This window comes from Rhinolophus sinicus, chromosome 15, assembly GCF_057876585.1.
Source record: "Rhinolophus sinicus isolate RSI-liver-muscle chromosome 15, RSI-T2T, whole genome shotgun sequence".
Lineage (NCBI taxonomy): Eukaryota > Metazoa > Chordata > Mammalia > Chiroptera > Rhinolophidae > Rhinolophus > Rhinolophus sinicus.
This window is the reverse complement of record NC_142515.1, coordinates 102,959,371-102,976,970: the sequence shown is the minus strand read 5'-3', so window position 1 is coordinate 102,976,970 and position 17,600 is coordinate 102,959,371. Positions and strand designations below refer to the sequence as shown.

At 49.4% G+C, this 17,600-nt stretch overlaps 1 protein-coding gene across 2 annotated transcripts in view; it reads right to left on the bottom strand.

Moving 5' to 3' along the window:
- The window catches only part of FAM167A (family with sequence similarity 167 member A), a 42,953-nt gene that overhangs the window by 10,204 nt on the left and 15,149 nt on the right, over positions 1-17,600 (bottom strand). Inside the window, exons 1-2 of one of the 2 annotated variants that reach the window (XM_074338342.2) lie at positions 13,547-13,684; positions 12,426-13,214 (exon numbers count right to left, since the gene is read on the bottom strand). In XM_074338342.2, the coding sequence (XP_074194443.2) occupies positions 12,426-12,794 (369 nt within the window). In that variant the 5' untranslated portion in view covers positions 12,795-13,214; positions 13,547-13,684. Of the gene's footprint in view, positions 1-12,425; positions 13,215-13,546; positions 13,685-17,600 lie in introns of those variants that run through there. The other variant, XM_019733174.3, reaches the window with a different exon arrangement.

Genomic DNA, 17,600 nt, shown 5'->3' with positions numbered 1-17,600 from the left:
GATCAAGGGAATTTTGTTTAATCCCCAATCCTGAGGTTTGTATCTAAGCTATCCCAGCCCAACAGCTTCCATTAGTCCCTGAATGATGTTGAACAGAGACTGGGAATAAAATCCAGGCCATTTTCTCAGCAGCATGTGAAGGAACAGAACACTCTCTGTTGTCTATGAGACTTAATTCTAAACCTCGAAAATAGATTGTGTAACCTGTCTCATGATTGTTCAATTTAACCGAAAGGTCCAGCTTATTGTTTTCATCAGTCTTGTGTAGGAACGCATTTAGAAGCCTGGATAAAATATTATTCAGTATTTGAGCTTGCGTCTAGCCTCTGAGAAAGAGCCAGAATAATGCTCTTAGGAAAGGTGAGTGGGGTCATTGAAGTGTGCTGCTGGATGGCAACTTTAGAATCTGGGAAAAGTTTTAAAACATTTTTTTCAAACACACTTAGAAAGCAAACTAAGTTTGTGAATTTATTTCCAGGGGAAGCTGTCAACTCAGGCGAAGACTAAAATGTGTTCTTGAAGGTCTCTACTCTGGAGGGAGCCGAGCACTGCTCCTGGCAAGCAGAGGCTTTGCTCACGACTGCCACATGCTGCCCTTGGGGCCAGAGCAGGTGCCAGGTTGGTCCTGGGCTCTCTGGGATGCCCCAAGCTTGGATTGTGGTGGGCAGGAGGGCACCATGGCGCCCATCACCTGAGCAGGAGATGGCTCATCTATCTGTCTCTCTGGGCGTCTCTGACAGGCTGTCGTGCTCCCCTTGGAGCCATTGTCTGCTGGGAGGAAAAGTTGAACAGAGCCCCAGAACTGGGACAGAGAGCAGCGGGGGCCTCAGGACCTGCCAGGGATTCTCTGTCCTCGACGGCAAGAGTCGAGCTCTACATATACGACGAGGTCTTTGATTTGCAAACTTGGAAGGTCGTAGGCCAAATTGCCATCTTCATGGGTGAGACTGGCCTTGGGGAAAGATGGGGTGATGAATGCTGATGGGCTCCCAGATCTGTCCCCAGAGGCTCTGGGTTCTAGTCTCCTAGGGTCTGAATGTTCCTATCTCCCCCAAATTCCTATATTGAAACCTAACCCTCAGTGTGATGGTATTTAGAGGTGAGGCCTCTGGGAGCTGATGAGGTCATAAGGGTGGAGCCCCCAGGAATAGGATCAGTGATCTTATAAGAGACCCCAGATTGCTCCCGTGCCCCTTCCACCATGTGAGGACACAGTGAGAAGTCTGTGACCCAGAGGAGGTCCCTCTCCTGGTTGTGCTGGTACCCTGATCCTGGACTTGCAGCCTCCAGACTGTGAGAACTAAATAGCTGTTGTTTATAAGCCAGCTCATCTGTGGTAGCCGCCAAAAGGGACGCACATGCTGTCCTAGTCCAACCCCTAATGAGAGGAGTGGCTCTGAGCAGGTGAGGTGATCTCTTTGTGGAAAGGAGATGCTGATCACCTCTCCCTACCTCATAAGACTGCATTCTGGACATGAGGGGGGCGCTGGACACTATCTGCCCAAGAAATGAATTCTGTGCCCAAAAGCAAGCGCAGGAGAGATGGGCACTGCTCCCAGGTTGGGAAAGACAAGCGCAGATTAGCACATGCACAGTCACCTCTCACCCAGCACCTTTCACTCACCTCCTCACCAGTCTCCTCCCTGCCTCCCCTCCGACTCTCTGGACTCAATTCTATACTCAACAGGCAAATGGGCAGGTCTCTTCCCTTCTTCAAACCTTCAAAGGTCCAACCAGCCCTCCTGGCTCCCCTGCTCTCTCTAGCCTCGGCACTGCCATTCAGAGCCCCTCACCCACCCCCACGCCTCCCGACCCCCTGCCATCACAGCCACACTGGGTCTTTGTCCCCTCCCCTACAGACATTGCTTTACACCCCATCATCCTTCAGGTCCAGGTTAGCCTTTGCCTCCCCATCCCTGCATGTCGGGTAACACACCCCACCATGGAAACTTCTGTCATAACACCTACACATGCCACTGATGGTGCCTGCTTAATCACCTGCGTCCCCACCAGGGTTTGGAAAACATCAAGGAGACATGAAGACTGTGCGTTCACTAGGACCATCCCAGCGCCTGGTGTGTGGCTCTGGTGTGCGGCTCTGGTGTGCAAAAGCCATTTGTGAAAGGGAAGGGAAGGGAAGGGAAGGGAAGGGAAGGGAAGGGAAGGGAAGGGAAGGGAAGGGAAGGGAAGGGAAGGGAAGGGAAGGGAAGGGAAGGGAAGGGAAGGGAAGGGAAGGGAAGGGAAGGGAAGGGAAGGGAAGGGAAGGGAAGGGAAGGGAAGGGAAGGGAAGGGAAGGGAAGGGAAGGGAAGGGAAGGGAAGGGAAAGGAAAGGAAAGGAAAGGAAAGGAAAGGAAAGGAAAGGAAAGGAAAGGAAAGGAATCTCTCCAGAGCTAAGTCTTGATTTTCCATAGCTGGGACAATCCTGAGGAAACTATTGCTGACTTTCCCACTCAGGCTGCCCTCCAGGCTTGCGGGGAGCTAGCAAATAGAATGAACAGAGCATTGGCTCGTGAGGCCAAAGTCCTTCTCTACCACTCACTGGTGGTGCGATTCTGGGCAAGTTGCTAAAGCTGTCTGAGCCTCAATTTCTTTATCTGTGAAATGGGCATAATAACTCCTGTTCTGAGAATTAAATAAGTAAAAAAAAAATAAGACACTTAGTATGGGACATGGGGTTCCATAAATATTAGTTCTACTTTATCCCTTCTTCAGAGTCACAGAGCTAAGCATTCAACTTATCTTTTTTGTTGTTGTTATTATTTCCCACATGACACTCTCGTCTCTCCTACTAGGTTATAGGAGTTCTTGGATTCTGAACTTCCCAGCTTGGAAACTAACCAAGTGGAGTTTCCCCTCTGATGCTGAGCAAGCCCACGAAGCTGACCCAGAGGGGACGTGACTCCACTGACCAAGAGGATAGAGGGCTGCTGCTGGGAGGGGAGCTCGGTGGAGTTGAGTCTTGTGTAAGTAATTAAGGCTCCCACGCACCTGCGGTTTCTATATATAGATTCCCACCTGTGCATTCAATCGGAGGTGAAGCAAATCTAGTGTCTGCTCCACCTTCCAGGCATAATTAAGGCCATTTTGCTCTCCAAAATCATTTTACACGCCATTAGCCTGGAACCTGCCTTCTTAGGAAGAACAGATGGCTTAGGCTTCATCGGCTGGAGGGGCCTCAGCGCAGCCTGCAGGACTGGGGTGAACTCAGAACCCATCTCAGGAGAGTGCTGTGCCTGTGGAGCGTCTGTGACCTGGCCCCCTCTCATGTTGCAGAGTTAGGGGAGAAATCAGAGCTGCCCCTCCCCCCGCACACACACACCCTGTGTGCTCAGGAAGGTCTCTGGAACTGTTGAGGACTGTGAAATGTGGTGACCACTGACCAAGAGGGCTGCTGACATGAGAGATGAGAAAGGGCGTGGGTGGAGAGGGCTGGGCTGGAGCCTGTGAGCTGCTGTCTGACAGGCCCTCACAGAATCTCTCCTCACATCAGCTTCCCTCATTGAAAACTGAGGGTTGACCATCCCTTTTGTTCCTTGCTGCTCTAAGATTTGATGGTTCTGTTCATAATTCTAACTAGTACTATTAGAATTAGCACCATCAGAAAAAGGAGGTTTTGTCCTCCTCGGTCACAGGTGCTGGTGGGGTGCCTGCCCTGGGTGGGAGCTGGGTGGGAGAAAGAAGCTTCTTGACCCACCTGGGACCCACCTTCTCCCCTGGCTCCTGAGCAGACTTCACGTTACAGCCTGGCCCCGGTGGTAGAGAGGTGTGTCTCCTGAGTGCCAGGCCCTTGGTACAGACTTGGAAACTGTCTCCACGCTGCTGACGCTTAGCCGCCTTGAGTGAACCTCTCTGTAACTTTCCCTTGGCTTTTGTCTGCTCACTGGGTTGTGTCTGGTTCAGGCTTGCATCCAGGGACTCAACTAACACCTGCTGGGCAGTGCCCAGTTTTTCCGGCCCCTGGCAGTAGCCTGGGGGCAGGGGGTAGGTCCAGAAGCTTGCAAAATAATACAGACCTCGGAAAGGAATTGTCTAGCCCAGGGGCATGGCTTGGTCTTGAACAAACCCTTCTGAATCTATCTGCCACCAGACCTGGCCTTTGTATGAGAACAAAGGAGACAGAGGGACTTCTAGGAAGGAGGGCAAAATAGAGTAAACTTTGGAGAGTAGCAGCCCTACATCCCAGGGGTTCAGAGAATGTGTTGAATGAGCATAAAACTTCATGAAACACAAAATGCACTCATGCTCATTAGATCACAGGAGCAATTGTCTGTTTAGCAACTGTACAGAGCAGGGGTTCAGAGGTCAGCAGATCTGGGTTTCAGTCTCTGCTCTGCTGGTTGGTCTTGGGCAAGTTATGAGGTACGGTCACAAAATATGGTGACTGTTTAAATAAAAAAAAATTATTACAGTGAAAGACACATTTTCCCCTCAAAATACTCCCCTTGGCTTCAAACACACTTATCTCATTGTTCTTGCCACTTTCTGAAGCAGTTCTGAAAGTCCTCTTTAGTGAGTGTCTTTAAGTTGCGCTGTCGTGGCTGCCTCAATGCCTCGAATCGATTTAAAACATTTTCCTTTCATGGTCATTTTGACTTTGGGGAAGAGCCAGAAGTCTCATGGTGCCAGATCCGTTGAATAAGGTGGATGAGGACACACTGTAATGTTTTTATTTGACAGAAATTGCTGTACCAGAAGCCATGTGTGACATAGAGCATTGTCATGATGGAAGATGAAGTATAGACACTCAGGAAAGAGGACTTCCAGAACTGCTTCAGAGAGTGGCGAGAACAATGAGATAAGTGTGTTTGAAGCGAGGGGGAGTGTTTTGAGAGAGCATTAATGGCAGTGTTTCTTCTACTGAAATAAATTTTATTTATTTAAACATTCACTGTATTTTGTGATCACACCTCACACTTTACCTCAGTTTCCTCTTCCATACAATGGGAATAATAATAGTGCCTACCTTAAAAGAGTGCTGTGAGAATTAAATGACCATGAAAGGAAAATGACCTATAAATAAATGTGCAAAACCTGGCACCTGACTGTTCCAGGAACTCAGCAGTCACTCACTGCCCTTCCGCTCCTGCCTTCTTCATCCATCCTTCACAACACCCTGCCAGGTAGGTATTGTTATCCCTATTTTACAATGACAAACCCAGGGCTACATGAATTGGTTTTCCTAAAGTCACACAACGAGGATGTGACAGAATTTGACTGGAAGTCCAATCCAGTTAGCAATGGTATGCTTTGCCCACTCTGCCTATGACCAGCTAACAGGCCAGTTGCATGAGAATCACGCACAGGCACTTGTCAAGTTCCTGACATCACCCCTGATGTATGGAATCCGAATTTTTATGAAGGGCCAAGAGGGATCTGTATTCTTAACAAACGTCCTGGTGCCTCATCCAATAGTCACAACACACTAGCATGTTGTGTAGTTATTATAACTGGGTGGCTGCCCATCAGAGGAATTGGGTTTTAATTATTATAGGAGAAATAAGGAGAAGCCTAATGTCCATCATGCTTAAAGATGTGAATCTGTTTGCTGAGGAAGTTAAGGATTTGTATATTTCCCTTTGGCTAATTTCATTGTCTGCTATACGGGCACACGGTGGCCACTCAGCACGGACCTCAGCTCCCCCAAGCATTTTGGAACAATATTTATTGTACCTCTAGTACTGCTCTTGTCACACCGTGTCACTGTGTTTACATGTCTTTCTCCTCCACAGGCGGGGAAACCCCATACAGACAGGAACCCTGTCCCTTCACCTGGGCCCCCACCTGCACCAGCGCCTAAGCCGAGGCACTCAGTGAACACGAGTTGTAGTGAATAGACAGAGGATTGGATCAACGTACCCCGGGCTGTCTGGTACAGCCCAGGACCACCTTGTGCTGTTATTCTGGCTGGGTACGGCCATCAGGCCTCTTCTCCTTCCCTTTCCCTTCTCTTCTGCACTGCAAGGCAGCCAAGAAAAGGAAAGGAGGCGAGACCTCCTGATTCGCGGTCCGCTGCATCTCATTGGTCAACAGCCCCCACCTCATCAGCTCTAATGCTCCGTGGGAAATTTCTGGGGCGCACGGGCCTCATTTTTCTTATCTAGGAGGTTCAATGCTTTTTATTTAATCTGAAGACTACAAGGTAGGGAGTGTGTACCAATCACACTGGCAAGACAGAGGAGTTTCGTTCTTTTCTCTCTCTCGTCTTTTATTTTTATCTCTTTTTCTCCCTAATTATATATACTATATTCCTATTTTAGAAATTTCATAAACTACAGAAAAGTCCAAAGAATCATATTAGCTCCCAGAAAGTAAAGATGATTGCTGTTTCATCCTATTTCCTTTGCTGACACCTTTGTGTATACATTCTTCAGTAACCACTAAAGGGCCAGATTCATAGAACAGAATTTTCCTCCTGCAGGTTGCTGGTGTGGACAGGCTGAAAGCCTCAAGCCAGACTGAGAAGACTCTGCCTGCGGCTAAGAGACACCTGAACTAAAAACTCTCTTGTGAGGGCTGGCCCAGTGGCTCAGGTGGTTAAAGTGCCGTGCTTCTAACACTGAGGTCACTGGTTTGATTCCCACATGGGCCAGTAAGCTGCGCCCTCCACAACTAAGATTGTGAACAATAGCTCTCTCTGGAGCTGGGCTGCTGTAAGCAGCTGGAGGATGGTGTGGGCTTCTGCAAGCTGCCGGGAGTGGCCGGTGGCCAGCGTGAGTGGCCAGGGAGCTGTGTCCTACACAACTAGACTGAGAAACAACAGCTTGAATGGGGGGGGGGGGGCAGAAGAAAGGGAAAAAACAAAACAAAAAAAGCCTCTCTTGTGAATCAAACCAGCTTGGCTAGCAACTCCCTGGGCGGCTCTGAGCAAGTTATTATCCTTATCATAGAACAGGCACAGCTGCCCTGACATTGCTAAAGGACTGTTATGAATCATAGCTAATAATTCTATAATCCTTTACATGTGTCCTGTTCTGAAATTAATAGTTTTAAATGCAGGCTTTTTGACAACTCATGGCCCCAGTGATTTGAACATTTGATGTGAATACCTGTACTTCATACAAAGGAAAGAGATCTGGATCCAGAGCCAGGAGATGAGGGTCTAAGTCTTAGTTTAGCCACATCCTTGCCTTTGACCTTGGGTGAGTCACTTAACCGCTCTGACCCTTAGGTTCATGATCTTTCTGAGCCTCAGTCTTCTCATCTGTAAAATGGGAAGAGCAAATACTTCCACACCTCGCACAGGATACAGTATGTAAAATACTCCCCAGATGGGAGGTATTAACATGGCTGCCATCCTCACATTTCTCACCTCCATCCCCATCACAAGATGCTTGGTGGATCTGAATTGTCACTTGGCATATCATTCAGCAGAAATGGGTAAGATTGGCCTCAGAGGGATGCCTGTACACTCTACTCGTGCTTGCCAAGCGGGCAGCATAGACGGGAGAGGGTTAACCAGGAAAGGATGAACTCAAGCTGCCACCAGGAGGGGCCAATTGAGTCCAGGTCCACCCCTTCTTGCCACATCAGGCCCCAGAATGATTAAAACTTGTCAGGCTTCTTCTCCCTTTCTTTAAAAACCATATACACCTTTCGGGGGCTCTGTCTGTGGGGATCCAACACCTGTGTGAAGCTAAAAGAAAAATATCTGTTGACGCCCAGGGATTCTCACCACAAAGACAACCCCTTAGGAAGCTGGAATGTTTTTTGTTTTGTTTTTAGTTTTGGTATCATACAGGCCAAGTAGAAGATTTCTCCCGTTTATCTTTCAGGTTGGCAAGGGAAACATTTCAGCAGGATTAAAGGGCGAAGACAGAAGAGAACATTCCTTTTTCCCCTAGTGCTGCCAGCTCTGGGCCCAAACACAGTCAGAGGCCTTTGTGATATGTTCTGAATTCCAGACTCAGTCAGAGGGCTGAGTCCCTCAGCTTCAGGGTTGTGCCCTCTCTAGCTTACCCCTTCCTTAAGCGTTGCCCCCAACCCCACCTCAGGCCACTTGGCCACCTACGGAGGGTGGCCTGAAGGTAGGAAGCTGGAGGCTGCCACCTTTTGGCAAAGTGAGCAGCCCAGAGCAAGCAGAGTTGCACAATGGCCACCTCACCGGGTTCTGAGTTGGTCTCCGGTCTCCATCTCCCACAAGCAACAAGGCTGGGCATCAGCATGGAGAAGCCAGGAGACCCAAAGCCACTGAGTGCAGAGGCAGCAGCCCTGCCCGAATAGCCAGATGGCAGCATGTTTTCTGAATACTCAGGAAGTCAAAGGTCAGGCCTTCCTAGCTGGAGGACTAATGCCAACAGGATTTGAAGAGCCCCACCTTTTTTGTGTCCCTCAATACATGAACCTGAAAGAAAACTTATTCTACTTGCAGGTCTCTGGGGGCTGTCATTTTCCCTGCAGTGGAAGGTAAGAGGGAGAGTGGACCCCTGAGGGAGCTTTTGGGACCCTTTACTCACTGCCTTGGAAATAAGTCAAGATACAGACAGTCATTCTTTGCCTTTAAGCTGGAGGAGACTTGGGGGGGGGGCAGGAGAGGGGGAACTAGCTGATCCTTCCAGACCCAACATTGCCTCTAAAACAGGGGTGTCCAAACTGTGGCCCGCAATCCATTTTTAATTGGCCCGCAGCAAATTCCAAAAATATATTTGGTTTACTTAAATAAACCAGGTGAGGCGATATGTACTTCACCTTGAGTGAGTGGCCCGGCTGTTTGTGTATTTTATCGCATACGGCCCTTGGTGAAAAACGTTGAAAAAAGTTTGGACACCCCTGGTCTAAAAGGATCAACATTGACAACAAAGCCTCACTGATTGCAGTAACTGCTGCTGGGGCCACCTCACAGTGATGGTCAGAGAAACATTCAGGGCCTGCCCTCCACGGGGCACAAACCCACAAGTGAGCCAAAACTTCAATCAAATTGAGTGTTTGGCTTTGCATAGGGAAAACGGCCACACAACTAGTCCGATTTTGAATGCTTCCTTGGTCAAGTCATGAGAAAAGACGAATTTGCACATGAGCCTGACAAATTGGCATAGAGGGCTTGCCCAGGTGTAGAGAAAACTTGATGCTGGGCTTAAAATGAAACAGGTTACTTGAGACTGCTTTCATTGGGTTAAAAAAAATAGATTGACTTTTAATGACACCTTGAATGTATTCACAGATGATGAATTAGAAAAACAAATAACATGAAGTTTAATGTCTTGACTGAGACTTAAAATCAGGAGAATGGGTTTGTTATTCAAATGTGGAAATCTGTGTTTAATCCAATCAAAGGATTTTAAGTTGCCGTGTTACTGTTTAATCTCCTGTGTGGAATTGCACGTTTGAGCTGACCAGACTGCCAGTCTGGGTTTGGGCTGCCTTTGACCTCAGACATACCTTCTTCTGAACGAGTTCAGTTCTTGGACCCTCAGTGTGGAATGCTGAGGGCGGTTCCCAGAGGCCCATTCACTGGCTGAGGCCCAAGCCAAAAGGGCAGTTATGGCAGGGACAGGGCTCGGGGTGCAGGCTTGGGGATCCCTGGGGCTTTCTCTAAGGTCCCTTCTTGGTCCTCTGGCGCTTGTCTTTCATGCCTGCCCTTCAGTCCTGATTCTCAAAGTATAGTGGGTAGACCAACAATCTAGCATTACCTTTGAGCTTGTTGGAAACTCAGGACCATGGACTTTATCCTAGACCTTTAGGAACAGAATTTATATTTTCACAAGAGACCGGAGTGATCTGTATGCGCATTAGAGTTTTCGAGTCGAGTCACCACTCTAAGAGATACTCTGCCACACAGCTGGAGTAGGCATGCCTGACCAGCCCCGCCTGCCGGAGGGCCACCTCTCCAGCCTTATCTCCCGCCTCTACCCAAGGTCTCTGCTCTCAATTGTGAAGGCTGAGTTCAAGCTCTGGCACTGCCACTTGTTAGTCATTTAATTCTAGGAAGGTCATCTGATTTCAATGAGCCTCAGTTTACTCGCCTGTAAAATGGAGACAATAACTGCAATGACACAGGTCCATTGTAGGAATCAAAGAGATAATGGAGTGAGGGCTGGGACTCTGTCATTCAATCTTGTTTCTCCCTCCGCCCCCATGCATTCTGTTGACTCCTTACATCTTTGTGAATTTATATTTTTAGGAATCACACCGCAAAGTCAAATATCTTTGGAAGATACTATGCAGTATGGTGCAACCAGATGGGCCACTGTTCAAATTTCTACTCTCTCACTTACTCTCGGAGCCTTGGTTCCCTCCTTTGTAAAATGGGGGTAACAGGAAAGTGATGTGACAGTCGGAAGAGGTAAGTAATGCATGTGATGTACCTCGCATACAGCAAACACTCAATTAGTGACAAATCTCAGTGGTATTATTATCACTATTATTACTCAACCCTGGTAGCACAGACACATGGCAGGAGGGTGGAAAACATCACGCAAATATAAAGTATTAGTAATAATGCTGATATTCCCTGTATTTATTTAAGACAGCTTTTGGCAGCCAAGTTAGTCCTGACAATGAATGTTCCTCTCTCCACTTACGGAGTATTATTACTCTACATATTACCTATGGTTGTCCTTGAACTGGCCCACCTTCCTCCTCTCAGCCAGCATCCTCTGACCAGGGCACTTCGTGCTGCTAGGCTTGCAGTGGCTGGGCAAGGAAAACGAGCATGGCCTGTAGGTCTGTGGCAATGGTTGTTGCCCTTGGCTTTACCTGGGAGCTTTACAAACTGCTGACACCTCGGTACCCCTAACCCAAATGTTCGTTTGATCGGTCTGGGATATGGCCTAGGATTTGGGAGGTTTCAAGGCTTCCCGACAATTCTAATATGCACCCTGGGTTGAGAGGCACCGCTCTCATCTACAGGATGAGGACGAGCTCCAGAGGACTCCCTGCTCGTTTACACACAGGGAATTCCTTCTCTGATCTCCACCCCAAAGTGGGGCCCATGGAGAATGCTAACTTAGAAAGCAAAAGCATCTGCTTCCCAAAGCAATAAAACCTCAAATGAACCCTAAACCAACAAACTGAATCCTTGGTTAATGGAAATATTTTTTGTTCTTCTTTCTGAAAACAAATGAAAGTAGTTCAGCTACAGGAATTTAAACAGCACCTTCCAGGGTCCATCCCGGCCACGGAGAGTCCATCTCTCTTCACCCCCGTGAACACCCAGTAGCGATGGAGTGTCTGGTGACATAGCGAGAACCCACAGGTATCCCGTCTTTTAGGCAAACCAACTAACACTCCAGTTACTAAAGACAGACATAGTAGAATGGAACATTTTAAGAAGCAGTCTCAAAGATTAAAACCAAAAAAATATTTACAATTAATCAGATGCCCGATTTCCTCACCCCTACCTGCCCCACTCCAGTTATTTACTTCAACTTACGGGGAATTCCAGGCCCCAGAAGGGGTGTATTTTTTAGGATTATGCAGAACAAACCAAGCAGGCCTATCCTGTTGACCCAGGAGATACTAGCGGCTCTGGCGGGCAGTTGGCTCTTGATTGCTGGCTCACCTGTGGCCAGAGTGGCCTGATAGCACACATGTGACCTGGGCCGCAGGTGATGGGGAAGGTTAGCATCATACCTGGCTCTGCTGAGAGCCTGCTGTGCCCATGGGCAGAAATAAGGTCGAGCTGCTGGCCCCAGCTTCCACACCCCTACCCATTGCTTACACTCATTTCACCCAGACACTCTCCCAGGCCTGATTTCTGAGCAGATTCCTACTCAGCCTCTGAGGCCCAGGCCAGAGCCTCCACCATAGGCCTAATCAGCCATGCTGGCCTCTGTGTAGCTCCTGCACACGGCTCAGTATCAGTAGAGTACTGCTGAGCTGAGCCTGGGCCACTTACAGCAGTCTCCCCACAGCTCTGTGCCCCAATGGCTCTGCCCTGAGCTCACCCCACTGGGCAGCACAGCACTGTGGGTGAGTAGACACTCACGCTTGCTGACCAGGTGGTCACAGGAGCCGGCCAGCAGCTTGGGTGAATGGCAGGGTGAGAGAGTTTCAGAGAGAAGGAGGGGCAGTCACACTCCAGAAGTCCCGTGAGAAGCCCAAGAACAAGATTATAAGACTCTGATGCCAGGAGTGGCACTGGGGAAGGTGGAGGGCACCTCCATGGGCTCAGGTTCTCAGGGGCAACACTTGCTTCCTCCATCACCTCCTGTGATCAGGGGCTTATTGACACATGAATCTCATGTAACCATGTACTAATAAGGTCTACCCTTGATTTAATCAGAAGATGACAGATGTGCAACTGGGAGAGGTATAGATGGGGAGGAGAGACAGAGAGACAGAGAGACAGAGGTGGAGGCAGAAAGACAGACCGACAGAGTGAGATGGAGACAGGGAGATATACACACACACACACACACACACACACACACACACACACACACACGATGGCATCTTTTCTGGGGACCCTGGGACGGGCAGCCACTTACCAGTTCCTTCCTGAGCCAGGCTATAGCTTCATCAATATTCTCAAAGCCTTCCAGCTTGCCGGTGGACCGGGTCACAACATCCTGGTTGGCGTTTTCCTTAGGTGGAGGATGCGGCCTGGGCTGTTTGGTGGAGAGGGAGGGCTGCCCCTCCTCACACTCCCCCTGCGCAGCAGCCGGCCTCGGGAAGTGCCATGCCTGCTCCTCTAGCCTGGCCTGCCATTCCAGGTAGGAGGGCCTGCGGGTCTCCAGCCTCAGTTTTTCAGTGAGAGCCTTCAGGCTCCGGAGGTGGTCGTCGGGAAGTGGGGCTGTTCCTGCCGGCCCTTCTTCCCCCACCACCACTTCTTCTACTTGAATCTGGGGCACAGACATTCTAGAATCTTGCCAGGGCAGCCAGACATGGGAGGTGGTGGGGTGGCAAGGTTGGGTCCCACTCTGGAATGGTCTCAACCAGCTGGGGCCAAGGCTCCTGAGGGCATCGCTGGGGTGGGAGCAGCTCCCAGAGCTGAGAGAGACTGAGAGAGCTGAGAGAGACTGTGGGTGAGCCACACAGAGTCCCTCTGGAGCAGCTGGGGAGCTCCGGGCTTTAAGATTCTTCCCGGAGTCCTGTGGGCGCCATGCTTCACAAAAGGCAGGAACAGACAAGTGTTAGCAGGAATCTTTGGGGGCAGCTTTGCCAAGATCTATCAGTCCTGGAGGTGCGGGCAGATCAGAGACTGGCAGGGAAGCTGGGCTGAGCTCCCTCCTCATGGGGAAGGGCAGGTGGTGCGAATCTGCTGGCTGGTGCCGGCCCTGCAGGAAGGATTGGGTGTCAGTACTAATCCCTCCCTTTGCACGAGGCCTGTGTGCTCCTGAGCTCCCAAGGAGGGAAAATGGAGGTTCACAGAGGTTCAGCGACAGGGCTGCTAATTGCTACTTCAGGACTACAAGGGAAATGATGCAATGCCTTAACTTGATGCAGAGAGGTTAATAATAAATCAATACTTTGTATACTGTTTCACCGTTTATGAAATGCTTCCCCCTCTGTTATCTCATTTAATCCTTACTGCAAGTCTGTAGTTACTTGCTTTTGTCCCAATTTTATCCCTGCGGTACCTGAGTCTCCCAGAGATTAAATGACTCACCCGAGAGCTCCCAGCAATTAGCCAGGAGAAGTCCAGGTCGTCGGAGTCTGAGGGCTTATGTCTCTGAGCGGCAGCTGCCTGCAGGTCCCCAGGCAGACACAGGTTTGCCGCTGGGTCCACAGACCACTGACCCCACCCAACCCCACCCCACCCACCACAGCACCCATTTTCAGGCACCAGCACTTCAAGGCCAGTCTTACTGCACACTCTCAGCTTCTTCCTCCAAGAACAACACCTTACCTCACCTCTTCAGAAGAGGAAGCAAATAAACCTGCAGCAGCTGAAGGAAGAGACGACTGCACTCAAGGTAGATTGTTAAACCAAGCAAGGTGGTGACTCACCATTATAGAGAGATGGTTCTCACATTCACCTGAAATGCCCACTGGGCAAGGGCTTCAGTGCTCTGGTCTGATTTGGCCTCCCCACGTCTAGGGAGGCGGTTTGAGCCAAGGTATTTGCCTCATCATATCAGGGCACGGGGTAGAGAAGTCACTCAGAGTTAGAACTAGGCCGCGGCCCCACAGCCTCTGGGCCCACAGGGACATTTTGGACAGGGTGCATCAGAGCGGGAGATACCTGACTTGCCCTGGGGAGAGAAGGTTTTGGTTTTCAGGGTGAGTTTTAAATATCTGTGCTGAGGGCATGCAGCTATGAAAAATAAGGAAGTGATATGGAATGATGTCCCAGATAAAGCTTACATACAAAAAATGAGACATGAGCAGCCTAGAGAGTATGCCACCATTGGTGTGGGACAGGAAGGGAAGGAAGAGAGATTTGTATTGACTTGTATGTACCTACAATGTTCTCGGCAAGGAGGAAAACGGAAACCAAGAGTTGTGATTGCTTGTCTGGGGTGATGGGAACTGGGCACTGGGTGATGGTAGGCAAGCAGAGGAGGAGGCAGAGAAGGGGGGCGGGGGGCGGGGGCAAAATCAAAACCCAGGCTGGGCCACCCACAGAGGTGTGTGGCTCCTCTCCAATCTCAGCATGGAGATGCTCAAGAAGAGCAGAGCTTGCTGTCTATTCCAGATGCTTCTATAATCCCCATTTGCCATGCAATCTGACCAGAGAAAGGCTGGCTGCCCTTCCCCACACTCTGATACCCCTGCTTTGGGGCATCCCTGAGGAATAAGTAGGAATATTCCACGCCACCTGATGGCAGAGAAAACTAGATTGCACCTCCAGCCACACATGTGACAATCTCCTGAGGAATTTCCACAAACATGGATTGCCAGGCCCCACTTCCGGGGATTCTAATTCAGTTAATCTTGGGTGGAACTCAGGCATCGGCATAGTTTTAAAGCTTGCCACAGAGTCCAGTGAGCAGCAGGGTTGAGAACCACATGGCCTTAGCTGTAGGTGCTGTCAGGCTAGCTGAGCCTCAGTTTCTTCACAAGTAAAATGGGGTCATACCGCGTTTCCTGGAAAATAAGACCTAGCCAGACAATCAGCTCTAACACATCTTTTGGAGCAAAAATTAAAATAAGACCCGGTCTTATTTTACTATAAGACTGAGTATAATATAATATAATATAATATAATATAGTATAGTATAGTATAATATAATATAATATAATATAATATAATATAATATAATATAATATAATATAATATAATATAATATAATATAATATAATATACTATACTATACTACCAGGTTCAAAATAGTATGATATAATGTAACATAATATAATACCGGGTCTTATATTAATTTTTGCTCCAAAAGACGCATTAGAGCTGATTGTCCGGCTAGGTCTTATTTTTGGGGAAACACGGTACTAACAACATCCTAGGTCTGGGGCATCGGCAGAACTAAGTGTTGTCCACACTCTCTGTAGGTTTAGCACGCTCTGCAAAGGTAGGGTGTTCTCATGGGTGTCTTTCCTGTCACACAGGCTTCTTTAGAATCTCTCCAAATCTAAAGGCCTATTAGCTGCTTTCTGGAGCCCCTCCTAGGCGCCATCAGCCTCTTTGCTGAGGTGCCAGAATCTGTTTTGAGCGTGCCTTGGGGCAGCTTTCCCCTATAGGGCTTCTTCCCACTGACACAGGAGCTCTGATTATTTCCAGTGATACTTTTTGGAGAGGATCTAATTGCAGAGAGCCATAAGCAGATGACACTGATGGGGAGTCTCTCCCAGCTGCACCATCACCACAGAGGGCAAGGCCATCCGCGGCTGGAGGGAGAAACTGTTAGGGAAAAGTCTTCTCTTTCAGGTGGGCAACAGCTACGATTTGATGACTTTACGTAGCTACCTCCTCGGGAAGGGGGAGCTTATTTTAATTAGCTCTTTCTTAATCAATCCGGAGAAGGCCCTCGAAGACAGTGTCAGGATAACCTGGAGGCATTAACAGAAGCACCAGTGCGCTGTGAGTCAGCTAATGATGATTCTTTGATCCCTTGACCTTTAGGGAATGTGTAAAAGCACCCATGGGCCCATCACTTCTCTCAGCAGCCCTGAGAACAGGTGGGATCATCCCATTTCACAGATGAAAAAAATCAAGGCTGGGAGAGATGAAGGGACTCCCCCGTGGCCACAGGTGGGTGCCGGCAACAGGACTTGGGCACAGAGTCTTCTGACTCCGGTCAGCCTCTTTCTACTCCAGAGAGCGGGGGCCTTGGGATCAGACCCCTGGGGTCCCCAGTTCTCTGATCATGGGCATGTCGCATCATGACCACTCTGTGCTTCTGCGTCCTCTTCTGAGAAGTGGGGGTCACCAGGACTGACTATATAATTTTCCAGGCCCAATGCAAAATGAGAACGCAGGACTCCTTGTTAAAAAGAATGAAGAATTTCAATATGGCGACAGCAGAGCATTAACTCAAGTGCAGGGCCCCAGGGGTTGCCTGGGTCCCTCCTTGCTCATGAAGCCAGCCAGTGGGGTAATACTATCAACGTCATAGGTCATTGAGAGGATTAAAGTAACAAATATAAAGCCCTTAACATGGTGTCTGGTATACAGTGAACCCTAGACAAAGTCACACTTTAAATAAAAAATATTCTTAAGTAGATAAGACCTATGAGTGCCACATCAGTCACATCGCCAGACAGATCCCTTTTGGCTGCACTGAGCTGTCATCCTGTTGGTCCCTGACCTGCTGGGCAGCGGGAGCCAATCTCGGCACCGTCCCATCCTTCCCTGGAAGCCAGCTGAGATGAGATCGGTTGGCCCTCACCTCCCCCTAGATTTTCGGGTCTCAACTGCATGTTCATCATGCCCTGACTAGCAGGTCTGCCTCAGGAAGAAAAAAGAAGCCCAGCTTACAAAAACACCACACTATAACCTACTCCCTTCCCTCCCTGCTCACATTTTAAACACCCCTCCCGATGGCTCAGGGCTTCAGGATGACCCAGGTTTGACAGTGTGTTAACCACCTGGTGAGAGCAAGGACCGGGGCCAAATATCTTGGTTCTGGCCCCAGATCTGCTACCAATAAGCCAAGTACCGGGGATCAGCCCTCTCCTCTTGGCCTCAGTTTCCTAATCTATATACTGGTGCCCCACCCCCACCCCCAACCCCACCCCCACCTGCTTCATAAGGAGGCTGTGAGGATCAACTGAACTCTTGTACCATGAAAGCTCTCTGCACACTGTAAAGAGTGGTACACACCTGAGAGGCTCGTGTCAGGAACTTTAGGAGGCATGGGCTCACGTAGCAGGCGAGGGCTGAAGCTTGACTGCCTGCCATTGTCCCCAGCATGCCCACATGACCAGGATTTGCTGAGACAGGATCCATTGTCCTGGTCCAGACAGTGTTCCAGGGAACATTTGCCTCTCTCGATGTCCCAGTGCCCCCCCCCCCAGTAGGGTTTCTTCCCTCCCCGCCAGCTAGAATGTCATCCACGCAGACCACTCCAGGGGTGACTGAGTTGGACCCACGCTAAGATGGTGGAGAGGTGCCAGCCAGGTTCGGGGGAGCAGAGTCCAGCACCGACAGCTTCCTGGGCTAGAAGGGCCGTGGGGGTTTTCCCTCCATCTGGACAAGCAGGGAGCTGGACGGTGCAGGCCCTGGGCAGAGTAGCCCTTCAAAACCTGGGCAGACAGTCTTTCTTTAC